This window comes from Erinaceus europaeus, chromosome 16, assembly GCF_950295315.1.
Source record: "Erinaceus europaeus chromosome 16, mEriEur2.1, whole genome shotgun sequence".
Taxonomy (NCBI): domain Eukaryota; kingdom Metazoa; phylum Chordata; class Mammalia; order Eulipotyphla; family Erinaceidae; genus Erinaceus; species Erinaceus europaeus.
This window is the reverse complement of record NC_080177.1, coordinates 28,506,848-28,521,308: the sequence shown is the minus strand read 5'-3', so window position 1 is coordinate 28,521,308 and position 14,461 is coordinate 28,506,848. Positions and strand designations below refer to the sequence as shown.

Genomic DNA, 14,461 nt, shown 5'->3' with positions numbered 1-14,461 from the left:
AAAGATTTTATTTATTTATTTATTAATGAGAAAGATAGGAGGAGAAAGAAAAAAACAGATATCACTCTGGTACATATGCTGCCAGGGATTGAACTTGGGACCTCATGCTTGAGAATCCAGAGCTTTATCCATTGTGTCACCTCCCAGGCCACACATGAGAGTTTATTTGCATAAATATTATGCTATCTACCCCTACTCTAAATAAACAAATCTTAAAAAAAAAATATTGTAAACCATTAACCCCAAATAAAGCCATATAAAAGAAAAATAACTTATGTCACTTGAAAATAGTGAATTATACCAAGGACTAGTGGTCAGGAGTAAAGCAAATGTAATAATACACAGAATGCTAAAGTATTGAGAAAGCTTATTTCTCAGACTAGTCTTTTTTTTTTTTCCTCTTAAAAATTTTTACTGATTCAAGAGAACCAGAGTGTCACTCTGGCATTTGTGGTGCCAGGCATTGAACTTAGGCCTTCACATATGCACGGTCTATGTCTACCTGCTCTGCCGCCCTGCTGAACCGCAGCATTTAAATTCTTACTTGAATGTCTGATTAATATAGTTGTACAAGTTGTTAAGCAAATAAATCTAGACATCTATCAAAACAGGTTGTCAGTGTGCAAGACATGTAATTCTAAAACAAAAAAATTATATTTGGTATATATAATGGAAATCCATTAAAATTTTACACTAGGTGATAATGCTATTTACATATTTAAACAATATGCATTCTGGTTATCTAATATACATCTATTCAATATGTTAAGGAGCCATAACAATTTTATTTCTTTCTTTAAAAAGTTATATTTAGGGAGTCAGGCGGTAGCGCAGTGGGTTAAGTGCAAGTGGGGCAAGGTGCAAAGATCGGCGTGAGAATCCTGGTTCGAGCCCCGGCTCCCCATCTGCAGAGGTGTCGCTTCACAAACGGTGAAGCAGGTCTGGAGGTGTCTATCTTTCTCTCCCCCTCTCTATTTTCCCCTCTCCATTTCTCTCTGTCCTATCCAACAACGACATCAACAACAATAACTACAACAACAATAAAAACAAGGACATCAAAAAGGAAATAAATACATATTTTTTAAAAATGTTGTTTTTATGAGAGAGACCAGAGCACCATTCAGCTCTGGTGTACACACCAGGGAATGAATCTTGGACCTCAGGTATACAACTCCTGCACTCATGAGATATCTCCTCAATCTAAGAATTTATTTTATGTATTCTCCTCCTCTCCCTCTCCCCTTGTGCAGCATCTTAAATATAAATATGACCTGTCTAGATGAAATAACTTTCTTTTTATAAAACTCAAACATCCCATCAGTTATTCACCTACTTTAAATCGAGTATTGAGTGGTTTATAAAAGTCATAACTTCTGCAATGGGTTAAGCGCAGGTGGTACAAAGCACAAAGACTGGAGTAAGGTTTGCGCCAAGGCTCCCCACCTGCAGGGGGTTCGTTTCACAAGTGATGAAGCAGGTCTGCAGGTGTCTATCTTTCTCTTCTTCTCTGTCTTCCCCTCCTTTCTCCATTTCTCTCTGTCCTATCCAACAATGAAGACAACAATAATAACTACATCAATAAAACAAGGGCAACAAAAGAGAACAAATAAATATTTTTTTAATAAATATTTTTTTTAAATTATTTAGAGCCACGTAATTTTTTTATTAAATGTTCTTTTTTTTCTTTCTTTTCTTTTCTTTCTTTCTTTTTTTTTTTTTTTTTGCCTTCAGGGTTATTGCTGGGTCTTGGTGCCTGCCTGCACTACGAATCCACTGCTCCTGGAGGCTATTTTTCCCTTTCGTTACCCTTGCTGTTATTATTATTGCTGTCGTTGTTGTTGGATAGGACAGAGAGAAACTGAGAGGGGAGGGGGAGACCGAGAGGAGGAGAGGAAAATAGAGACCTGGGAGTTGGGCAGTAGTGCAGCGGATTAAGCGTACTTGGCACAAAGCACAAGGACTGGAGGCATAAGGATTCCAGTTAGAGCCCCCAGCTCCCCACCTACAGGGGAGTCGCTTCACAGGTGGTGAAGCAAGTCTGCAGGTGTCTTTCTCTCCTCTCCTCTCTGTCTTCCTCTCCTCTCTCCAGTTCTCTCTGTCCTATCTAACAACGACAACTAATAATAACTACAACAATAAAAACAACAAAGGCAACAAAAGAGAAAATAAAATAAAAAACAAAACAAAAAAGAAAAATAAGAGACCTGCAGACCTGCTTCACTACTTACGAAGCAACCCCCCTGCAGGTGGGGAGCTGGGGGCTCAAACCAGGTCCTTGTGCTTGATGCCATGTGCACTTAACCTGCTGCGCTACCCATACAGACCCCTAGAGCCGCTTTAAAAATGATTATTTAGACCTGTAAAAACAGATCCCACCCTTGTTTTTGTTTGTTTATTTTTTGGTTAGGTGTGGTTTTATAGCAGTATAAGATACTTTTCGATTTACCAAAGATTTCCTTTACAGGGCTCTTGCCATATGTGAGCCCCTGAGTTCTAATCCCAACACAGAATGTCAGAAGATAGGTGTGGGGGAGCTCTGTGAATGTGGTGTCTCTATTTTATTTGTCTCCTCCTCTTTTCTCTCTCTCTAAGGAAAGAAAAATTGGACCTCAGGAGACTGCTCAATGGTATTGTATATATGTAAATAAAAATATCAACTGAGGGTCTGGGTAGTGGCGCACCTGGTATAGTGCACATGTTACAATGCACAAGGACCCAGGTCCTAGCCCCTGGTCCCAACATGCAGGGAGATAGCTTTGCCAGTGGTGAAACAGGTGTTTCTCTTTCTCTCTCCCTTTCTGTCTTCCCCTACCCTCTTTATTTCTGTCTCTATCTAACAAATAAAAGTAATAAAAAAATCAAGTGACCTATCAATGACACACTTCTTTTTTTTACTTTAAGCAACACTTAAATTTTATTTATTTTGATTTGGTAGAGACAGAGAAAAATCAAGAGGGAAGGGGAGATAGAGGGAAGAGAAAAAGAGACATCTGCAGTGCTGCTTCACCACTGGAAAAGCTTTCCCCTGGGGACTGGGGACTTGAACCTTGGCCCTTGCACAATGTAATGTGTGCACTTAACCAGATGCACTATTGTCTGGTTCTTGTAAGCAACACTTTTACACACTCTTAAAATTTCTCATAACCCATGGCACTACAATAAACCAGAGCTGAGCAGTGCTATGGGGGAAAAAAGCCTTCATAACCCCTGGCTTGGGTATTTTCAGAAGCAGGATCATAACCACAACCTGGATTTGAATTTAATCTAGTGCTAATTATTAAGTTTGGAATAAATCAACCTTCCCCATGGAACTGAATCATCACTACACAAAAAAGAACTAACAGTAAAGGCCTCAACTTCCAACTTCACTATTGGAAGGTTATAAAGACAAGACCATTAAGAGAAATGAACCCTTGGGCAGTGGTGAACCTGGTTAAGTGCACACATTACATTCAAGCCCCTGCAGGGGGAAAGCTTAGTGGTGAAGTACAGCTGCTGGTGTCTCCTTCCCTCTCTCTTATTTCCACCTCCCCTCTCAATTTCTCGGTCTCTGTACAATAATAAATAAATAATAAATAAATAAACAACAGATTTTAAAAAATAAAAATGTATGAGGAAGAAGAAAGAAAGGAAGGAAGGGGGGCCAGGCGGTAGCGCAGTGGGTTAAAGGCACATGAAGGAAGCACAAGGACCCTCTCAAGCATCCTGTCGGGGGTCGCTTCACAAGTGGTGAGGCAGGTCTGTGGGTGTCTTTCTCTCCCCCTGTCTTCCCCCTCCTCTCTCGATTTCTCTCTGTCCTATCCAATGGCAGCAACAACAATAACAACAACGATAAATAACAAGGGTAACAAAAGGGAAAAAAAATTTAAAATAAATAAGGGGGGGCAGCCTCCAGGAGCAGTGGATTCATAGTGCAGGCACCACGCCCTGGCAATAGCCCTGGGGACAAAAAAAAAAAAAAAGGAAGAAAGGAAGGAAGGAAAAAAGAAAGAAAAAAAAGAAAGCAAGAAAGAGAAAAAAAGGCAGAAAGAAAGGAAGAAAGAAAAAGAAAGAGAGAAAGAAAGAGAAAGAGTAAGAAAGAAAGAAGAGAAAGAAAGAGAAAGAAAGAAAGAGAAAAAGAAAGAGAAAGAAAGAAAGGGAAAGAAAAAGAAAGAGAAAGAAAGAAAAAGAAAGGAAAGAAAGAAAGAAAGAAAAAGAAAGAGAAAGAAAGAAAGAAAGAAAGAAAGAAAGAAAGAAAGAAAGAAAGAAAGAAAGAAAGAAAGAAAGAAAGAAAGAAAGAAAGAAAAGAGAGAGAAAAGCAACTCTAGAAGTTGTCAGAAGGCGGCCTGGGCAAAGCCAGTGCCCGGATGCCTCCGGGACGTGGAGCGCACTTGGCCGGGCCGCCTGCCCGCGGCGGAAGCGGGGTCGGGACCACCCCTGTGCTGTCTCCCCGCTCTCCGGGCCTGTTGCCTGGGAGACGCGACGAGGCTGGCTAGGAGGAAGAGCTTCCAATGCCCGGCTGGGAGAGCATGCTTCGGATCCCGGAATTGATAGCATCGGCGAGGAAGAAGCGGTTGGACCTGTCTGCCAACTCCCGGTCCGAAGTGAGTGCAGCCGGGCGAGCCGGGCGAGCCGGGCTCAGAGAGAAGGGGCGCTTTTGCCCACTAAACAAAAGTAGAAGTCCATTGGGCAAACAGTGAGAACTGAATTATGGCTCCCTACGCTGATAGTAGATACTGAGGAAAGTTTCCCCACATCGCCCCTGATTGGGGTCGGACTCCATCAAAGTCTAAAAAGTGAAGGCGGTGGGGACTGGGCGGTGACGGGTTCCCGGGTGGGTGAAGGGGGTCAACGTGCTCTTTGAGGATTTCCTGTGAAGTCTGAGGTCAGCCATACAGCAGGCTCCTCCAATCCCCTCAGGGAAAAAAAAAAAATCGAGGCTGTCCTGGACGTTTGAGTGTGCTGTGGTTTAAGTCCAATATATCGGTAAATTGCTATGATTAGTCTTGAACTAGTGCAAACTAGCTTCCTTCTGTTCCTTAATACAGTAAAAAAACAAACAAACAAAAAAAGATAAAACCTTGGCCTGCAGTAAAAGAACAAAGAAAAAAAATTTAAGATTTTAAGAGTGACTAGTGTTAAAAGCTCACTAAGGATATGTAGAATGAACTCAATTATTTTTTGCTGCTGTTTCCTTTTTACAGCAAATGGGGTTACGATTAGGGATGTGGTACTGGAAAGATGAAACCAGATCTCTTGAATTCAGAAGGTAAAATTTTAACAAGGCTTTATTATTATTATAGCTTTTGACACAATTACATGTTTGGGCAAGAAAATTGAATATACTAGGCACTGGGCTAATCAATTTATCAATCTTTGATGCAGCTTCATGTTAATTCAGTTTTACAAGAAGAAACATGCCACAGGGTTAAGCAGTTGAGGCAAATCAAGTGATGAAGCCAAATCACACAGCTCAGAGGTAACTAAAATGGCTTAAATTCAGATCTGTTTGGCTCAGAGTCCATATTCTCAATTACTTTATAAAACTGCCCTTTGAGTTTTATTACCAACTTTTCATTAATGGATCCTGCTGTAGTAATGGTAAATTCTAAAAGGTAAATTTATTAGATTAGAAAGAAAAAAAACCTTAATTTTAATCTCCACACTGATCATTAAAATGGCTAGCCAGTGACTAGAGAAATTGATCACCAGGTAGAGCACTGGGCTTGCATTCCTGAGCTGAGCTTCCTGGTTCAATTCTTTCTCTATCTCACATAAAACTAACTCTCTCTCTCTCTCTTTTCTCTCATATGTAATCAATAAAACCTCTTTTAAAAAGTGGAAAGCTGAACTACTAGCCATTGTGTACTAGTTATGTACCAGAAATTTCCATGTTTTCTTCCTAATGCTTACAATAGTCATGGGAATTTAGCATAATTATTCCCATTTTAGGGATGTGGAAATGACTCAGAGGAATTAAGCAATTGAACCAAAGTTATAGAAGGATCACAGATAGTTTCATAGGTAAGAGTTAGAGTCAGAACTAAACCCATGTTGGTAGGAAGAAAAAGGTACAGGACTGAGATATTTAAAGATGAATGTTGGTGGGTGTGGTATGGTACTGAACTTCTGTTATTGTATAATCTTATAAAACATTACTAAATCATGAATAGTTTTTTTTTTTTCAGCAGCAATGATGCTGATATTCTATCAATACATATAATGAAACAGGACAGAAACAAATGAGGTTGAGAGGAAACAGTGGTAGGGATGGGAACTGCCAATATAGGTCTATTTAGTCACTGCTCTCCTACCTACCTAGTTTTGTTTATCACCTCTCAAAGCTTTGTGGGGAATACATGACATACAAGAATGAGGTGAGAAGGGAGTTGGGCGGTAGAGCAGTGGGTTAAGCACATGTGGCTCAAAGTGCAAGGACCCGCCAGGTTCGAGCCCTCAGCACCCCACCTGCAGGGGAGTCACTTCGTAGGCGGTGAAGTAGGTCAGCAGGTGTCTATCTTTCTCTCCCCCTCTCTGTCTTCCCCTCCTCTCTCCATTTCTCTCGTCCTATCCAACAATAACAACAATAAAACAACAAGGGCAACAAAAGGGAGTAAATAAATGTTTAAAAAATAAAAAATAAAAATAGAATGAGGTTAGAATGAGGGAGACAAGAGTGCTTATGCAGCAACCCAAGGGAGAAATGAGTAAGACCCAGCTGAAGACTGACAAAAGAAGTCAAAAATTTACTTTTGAGGGAACTTGGGAAAATATGGCCATAAGTACAAGAAGTAACGGTAAGAGTACCTGTGAAACAAAGGGAAAAGGCAAATCTGTCCTGCTCACTGAATGGATGATGGTACTGTCCTTTGACGTGAGACTAGGAGAATCACCTTGTGAAGGGGGCAAGGAAATGAGCTTACTTTTTAGACATGGAGAAATTGAGGCACTGACTTGTGAGATGCTCAGGTTAAAGATTCGGTAAGCTGGAGTTTATCCCTCATGAGAGAGGCTAGTAGAAAATCAGGATGGAAAGTGAAACAATTGAGAGCAGAATCCCAAGAAAATATCTACTATTAAATATTTCAGAGTATTTAAAATACCAGAAAAATGTCATTAAAACCACAAAATAATTATTTAGCAAAATCACCCTCCCCCCAAACTTACGATCCCGCCCAACAGAAGTAATGTTTTTATTTAAGCAGAGAGTCCACAACTGAAACAGATACTAAGGAAAGCTCAGGGTGGAGCAGCAATGCAGCTATTTGTTGCTCGGAAGCCAAGCCATTTAAGGATGGGGATTAAGGATATGGTAGTTAGGGACATTGCTCTGTAGCTAGTGTATTATCCCTGTCTTGGCAGTTGCTAGGTGATCTTGCGCAAGTTGCTTAACCTCTCTCTGAGTTTCAACTTTTCTTATGTGTAAAAATAGCAATAGTAGTAACACTTTCCTTATAGAGTTTCTGTATTAAATAAAATCATGTCTAAGAGCACCTGACATATTACAAGTACTTGAATATAAAACAAACTCTTCAAATCTTCCAGATTGTGATTTTTCTTTTTCTTTTCTTTTTTTAAACAGCTATAATTTAATGAGCACTTTGTTAACTTAGTGCATGGCTCATCTGATGCTTACATCAGACCACCTCCTCTGCATAGACTTCAACAAATTCTACCAGCCACCCTCATTGTTCTGAGATAACTATCCCCTTCTATTCACATAAATATTTCTTCATTTCAGACACTACAGTGAAAGCCATTCTTTCCTGACCTTTCTTTTCTTTTTTTTTTTTCACTTTTTTTTTAATTGGGGAATTAATGTACATTCAACAGTAAGTACAATAGTTTGTACATGCATAACATTCCCCAGTTTCCCATATAACAATACGACCCCCACTAGGTCCTCTGAATCCTTCCTGGACCTGTATTCTCCCCACCCACCCACCCCAGAGTCTTTTACTTTGGTACGATATGCCAATTCCATTTCAGGTTCTACTTGTGTTTTCTTTTCTTTTTTCTTTTTTTTTTTTTTTTAAGATTTTATTTATTTATTTATGAGAAAGATAGGAGAGAGAGAGAAAGAACCAGATATCACTCTGGTACATGTGCTGCCAGGGATTGAACTCAGGACCTCATGCTTGAGAGTCTAGTGCCTTAGCCACTGCGCCACCTCCTGGACCACGTGTTTTCTTTTCTGATCTTGTTTTTCAACTTCTGCCTGAGAGTGAGATCATCCCATATTCATCCTTCTGTTTCTGACTTATTTCATTCAACATGAATTTTTCAAGGTCCATCCAAGATCGGCTGAAAACGGTGAAGTCACCATTTTTTACAGCTGAGTAGTATTCCATTGTGTATATATACCACAACTTGCTCAGCCACTCATCTGTTGTTGATCGTGATTTTTCTATTTCTTAGGAAGTTACTGCAACATTTTCAGTAATGTTGGAAATATATTTTTTTCTTTTTAAATAAAACCTAAGCACTTTTTTATGTGTTGTTCTCTTAGGTAGGAGATAAACAAGATAGCAATTACATTCAATAGGATCAACATTTATTTTTGACTAAACTCATGGTTAGTGAGGAAGTAGGAGAATCAATGGAGAAATAGGCAAGGAGTCTTGGAAATAAATTTTCTATACATGGTGTGGTAGTATTCTGGAGGCTACACATAAGTAGGGATTGAATATAATAGTCTGAAATTTAAGTTTTTAAAAATATTTTTATTGGGGGGTTAATAGTTTACAGTAAGTACAGTTGTTGGTACATATGTAAAATCTCTCAGTTTCCTGCAAAGCACTCTCACCCACAGCCTAGGTGAAGGTTAAGAGGTTTTTGTTGTTGTTGCTGTTTGTTTTTGTTTTCTAGACAATTGTTCCACATGTATGTAAGTGAACTGAGTACTTCTGTGCCTCCAATTCCTTTCAGATCCCACTTGTAGTAAATGCAAGCCCAACTATCATGTGAGATATGTCATGGTATGACTCTTCCTTTCCCTAAAAAAGATTAAGTTCCTAATTTTCTCATTTCTTTTTATTTTATTTTATTATTTTACCAGAGCACTGCTCAGCTCTGGCTTATGGTGGTGCGGGGGAATCAAACCTAGGACTTGGGAGCCTCAGGCATGAGATTCTCTTTGCATAAGCGTTATGTTATCTACCCCCTGCTAATTTTCTCATTTCCATTACAGTTTTGCACCTGCAGTAGAGGTCAAGGAGAAAGCAAAGAGGGGCAAAGCAGTTCACTTTACTGAAATTGATGGGCCGGCTTCAGAAAGGTAGCTTAGTCTCATAAGCATGGCAGTGTTGCTGATGGCACCTCTCAACAGAATTATTTAAGACTTCATAAACTCTTAAGAAACTGCCATCCCTATTACCTGAGGATGAAATGCAAATATGCATCCAGGGGAGAAATGCATCATTTCAGATTTATGGTGGGAGTTACATTAGTCCCTATACTGTATTCCTATAATAATCTATCTAGTAGCAAAATTTCAACTTTTTGTTTTAAAACCTAAAAATGGTGCTACACTGTAAGTAGATTATTTTTATTATTGCTATTTATTATTATTATTACTATTATTATTTTACCAGAGCACTAATCAGCTCTGGCATGTGGTGGTGTGGGGGATTGAACCTGGAACTTCGGAGCCTAAGGCATGAGTGTCTCTTTGCATAACCATTATGCTATCTACCCCCCATCCAGTAGGTTACATATTTAAGTGACTTGTTATGGATGGAATTGGAATTTATATTTTATAGCAGGCACTGTGTATTCCTCCTAGTCCTACTATTATAAGTAAAATGTTTGATGTTTGATGCGGTGGATGAAGCATTGGATTCTCAAGCATGAGGTCCTGAATTGGACCCCTGATATTGAATGTTCCAGAATAATGCACTGTTTTTTTCTTTCTCTCATAGATAAGTACATCTTTTAAAAGCATTCTACAAAAAATGTTTGACAAAATATATTCCAAAATGATCCTAAATTAAATGAAGCTCATATGCGATACTCAGGTTTTTAGTATTTTATAGTGAAAAGCTTTATACACGTCAGGATAGATGAAATACAACCAACACCCTTAAAACACTGCTAGAAACTGTGATATTCCAAAACAGGTTGACAGATAAAAGGCTTACTCTAAAAGGAGATAAGTCACCGAAAGCCTCAGAGAAACGAGGTGAACAGGGCAATGTAACACTTCATGATGTTAAATGTGAGTAACTGTTTCCTCACTTACATTATATCTGATATGAGCCCTAATATAGGTCTTTGTCCTTCTTTCAATTGTCCAACTTCTTCCCTTTCAGTTGTTGCTTTGCTTTTGCTGCAGGATACTGAGATGCAGCGGATCTGCTCTTTCACGACATTTATGAGGTATGTAGTGTATTCTTAAAAAATTATTTTATATTTATTTATTTTCCCTTTTGTTGCCCTTTTTTATTGTTTTGTAGTTATTACTGTTGTTGTTATTGATGTCGTCGTTGTTGGATAGGACAGAGAAAAATGGAGAGAGGAGGGGAAGACAGAGGGGGAGAGAAAGATAGACACCTGCAGACCTGCTTCACCGCCTGTGAAGCGACTCCCCTGCAGGTGGGGAGCCGGGGCTCGAACCGGGATCCTTATGCAGGGCCTTGCACTTTGCGCCATCTGCGCTTAACTTGCTGCACTACTGCCCGACTCCCGTATGTAGTGTTTTTGAGATATTTTAGGTCCTTTCTCCTTTATTTTAAAATAATCTCATCTAATAAATGATGGTAAATCAGATTTTTGGAGAAAGGGCATGAGATTGGCTCTATGTAAACCATCCTCTTTAGTCTTAAAGACTGAAACTAAAAAGGGGAGACCATCCAATAAAAAAAAAAAAGGAAGCCAGGTGGTAGCCACAGGGTTAAGCACACAGTATGAAGCGCAAGGATCCCAGTTCAAGCCCCCCACTTCCCCACCTGCAGCACCTGCAGGGAGGTCGCCTCACAAGTGGTAAAGCCTGTCTGCAAGTGTCTATCTTTCTCTTTCCCTCTCTGTCCTCTCCCTTCTCGATTTCTCTCTGTCCTATCAAAAAATAAAAAATAAAAAAATGGAAAAAAATGGCCGCAGAGCAGTGGGTTCATAGTGCAGGCACACAGTGATAATCCTGGAGGCAAAAGAGAAAAAAAGGAGGGAGGACCAGAAATCACAAGGTCCCCACATAAAACCCCAGAACAAAAAGTATGGAGAATAAGGTTGTCAAAATTCCATAAAAGCTACTTAGTTTATATGATAAAACGTTTACAAAAATAAGTTTCTCCACTAATTTGGCAGACCTAATAAGTACTAAGTGTATGTGATTCTAGGTGAACTTCACCTTTCTTATTTATTTATTTATTCATTCATTCATTCATTCATTCATTCATTCTCTTTTGTTGTCCTTGTTTTCTTATTGTTGTAGTTATTGTTATTGTTGTTGTTATTGATGTCGTCGTTGTTGGATAGGACAGAGAGAAATGGAGAGAGGAGGGGAAAAATAGGGGAAGAGAAGAGAACTTCATCTTTCTAAGCCTCAATTTCCTTGAATACAAAATTGTAAGTTATGAGTCTTCTTAAGGCTGTGCTTCACAAGGTACCTATATTGTGAATGCTCAGTGGTATTCATGACCTTCCCAAATTCAGTGAAGGCTGTTATGGCAGATACTTGAGGCTTCTACCAGAAGCTTTCTTCCATGGTAGCAATATGTTACAGGGCAAAGCTGGAGACACTCAGAAGCAGCCTTCAGTGATACGCAGGAGGAAAAATTAGTGAATAAATATTCTCTTGTCTTCTGGGATAAGTAACATCTCCAAGAGGCTTTTCCCAACTATCTCCAGAGACACCCCCTCCCCCATAGCTTCCTTCCCTTTCCTATTTCACTTCTCATTGCTCTGAAATTTGAGATCACTTGCAAAATAAACTCCTTACATCATGTTCCCTCTTTCTTTTTTCCTTCCTCCTTTCTCTTTCTTTTTTCTTTCTTTCTTTCTTTCTTTTTGCCTCCAGGGTTATTGCTAGGGCTCTGTGCCTGCACTACGAATCCACTGCTCCTGGAGGCCTTTTTTCCCCCCATTTTGTTGCCCTTGTTGTTGTCCTTATTGTTATTTTTGCCATTGATGTTGTTGTTGGATAAGACAGAAATTGAGAGGGAGGGGAGACAGAGGGGGAGAGAAAGATAGACACCTGCAGACCTGCTTCACCACTTGGGAAGTGACCCCCCCTTCAGGTGGGGAGTTGGGGGCTCGAACTGGGATCCTTACACCGATCCTTGTGCTTTCTGCCATGTGCGCTTAACCCGCTGATCCACCGCTGACACCCCCCCCCATTTACTTTCTTAACAAAGATTTATTTATGAGTGAGGTTAGTTAGGTAGGACCACTTTGTACATGCAATATTGGGGATCAAACTCAGGAACTCATACTTGAGAGTCCAGTGCTTTATCTGCACAGTCCATCCATTTGTGTGTGTGTGTGTGTGTGTGTGTGTGTGTGTGTGTGAAGTTTCATATATATATATATATATATTGCCCCTAGGGTTATTGCTGGGCTCGGTGTCTGCACTATGAATTCACTGCTCCTGGAGGCCATTTTTCCCCCCTTTTGTTGCCCCTGTTGTTGTAGCCTTGTTGTGTTTATTATTGTTGTTGATGATGTCATTTGTTGTTGCATAGGACAGAGAGAAATGGAGAGAGGAGGGAAAGACAGAGAGGGGTAGAGAAAGATAGACACCTGGAGACTTACTTCATCACCTGTGAATCAACGCCCCTGCAGGTGGGGAGCTGGGGCTCCAACCCGGATCCTTACGCCAGTCCTTGTGCTTAACCCGCTGCTCTACCACCCAACCCCCTAGTTTCATGTTTGATATATGTTTTATTAACATATTTTTTAATCTTCCTGTAGGAATAAGTATCTAGACAATTTCCTTATGGCATTATTGTACTATCTATCTCATTTCTTGGAAAAAATTTCCTTGGAAAACAAACCCCAAAGCTATATGGTGTAAGTATAATTTCTTATTGTGTTTAAAGTTTATTACTACCTGTGTTAAAACTAACTTTGGTCAATGATGGATAAGAGGGGATATTTTAAATCTTTGGAGGATACAGAAACATGGTACATGGGGTTCGGGTGGTAGAGCAGCGGGCTAAGCTTGAGGATTCTGGTTCGAGCCCCTGGCTCCCCGCCTCAGGGGAGTTGCTTCACGGGCAATGAGGCAGGTGTCTATCTTTCTCTTCCCCCTCTCTGGCTTCCCCTCTTCTCTCCATTTCTCTCTGTCCTGTCCAGCAACGAATGACATCACCAACAACAATGATAACCATAACAAAGGCTACAACAACAAGGGCAACAAAAGCTGAAAAAAAATGGCCTCCAGGATCAGTGGATTCATGGTGCAGGCACTGAGCCCCAGCAGTAATACTGGAGGCAAAAATACAAACAAACAACAACAAACAACAACACAAAAAACATGGTAAATGGAAGAAGTCAATCAGTTTTTAAAACTCATGGAGTAATTCATATGGTATTCTGGTAATGAAACACTCCTTTTATACAGACTCGCATTACCTAGTAGAACTATAATTAGGAACATATAAGTAATTAAATTTTCCTAGTAGCCATACTTTAAATGTGAAAAGGTACATGTGAAATTAATTTAAATAATTCATTGCATTTAAACCTATTAATATAAAAATATTATAACATAGAAATTATAATTTTGAAAGTAGTAGAAAGTTATTGATGAAAAATTGTAGTGGTCTGGGAGGTGGCACAGTGGCTAAAGCACTGGACTTTCAAGCATGATGTCCTAAGTTCAATCCCCGGCGGCACATGTACCAGAGTGATGTCTGGTTCTTTCTCTCTCTCCTGTCTTTCTCATTAATAAATAAATAAAATATTTTTTAAAAATTGTAAGGTGTCTTTGAACCTGATATCTATTTTACACTTATGATGAATCTCAGTTCAGATTAGCTGCAGTCAGTACTCAGTAGCCATATGTGGTTCATGGTTAACACAGTGGACATTGTAGATCTAAATATTCTTATTTGTATATTAATATTTATTCCCTTTCGTTGCTCTTGTTCTATTGTTGTAGTTATTATTGCTATTGACATCGTTATTGTTGGATAGGACAGAGAGAAATGGAGAGAGGAGGGGAAGACAGAGGGGGAGAGAAAGACACCTGCAGACCTGCTTCAGCGCCTGTGAAGAGACTCTCCTGCATGTGGGGAGCTGGGAGCTTGAACCCGAATCCTTATGCCGGTCCTTGCGCTTTGCGCCAAGTGCGCTTAACCCACTACGCTACCGCCTGACTCCCAGATCTAAATATTCTTTGTATGTTTTAATTTTAATTTTATTTATTTTATTTATTCCCTTTTGTTGCCCTTGTCGTTGTTGGATAGGACAGAGAGAAATAGAGAGAGGAGGGGAAGACAGAGAGGGGGGAGAGAAAGATAGACACTTGCACACCTGCTTAACC

At 39.7% G+C, this 14,461-nt stretch overlaps 1 protein-coding gene across 5 annotated transcripts in view; it reads left to right on the top strand.

Annotated features, from left to right (window-relative positions):
* The first annotated feature begins 3,725 nt into the window (after nucleotides 1–3,725).
* The window catches only part of PPP1R36 (protein phosphatase 1 regulatory subunit 36), a 34,493-nt gene continuing 23,757 nt past the window's right edge, over nucleotides 3,726–14,461 (top strand). The window contains exons 1-7 of one of the 5 annotated variants that reach the window (XM_060174836.1): nucleotides 4,515–4,583; nucleotides 5,184–5,248; nucleotides 5,365–5,458; nucleotides 9,170–9,256; nucleotides 10,098–10,195; nucleotides 10,290–10,356; nucleotides 12,886–12,984. In XM_060174836.1, the coding sequence (XP_060030819.1) occupies nucleotides 5,433–5,458; nucleotides 9,170–9,256; nucleotides 10,098–10,195; nucleotides 10,290–10,356; nucleotides 12,886–12,984 (377 nt within the window). In that variant the 5' untranslated portion in view covers nucleotides 4,515–4,583; nucleotides 5,184–5,248; nucleotides 5,365–5,432. Of the gene's footprint in view, nucleotides 4,584–5,183; nucleotides 5,249–5,364; nucleotides 5,459–9,169; nucleotides 9,257–10,097; nucleotides 10,196–10,289; nucleotides 10,357–12,885; nucleotides 12,985–14,461 lie in introns of all 5 variants that reach the window. The other 4 variants (XM_007531733.3, XM_060174837.1, XM_060174835.1 and 1 more) reach the window with 4 other exon arrangements.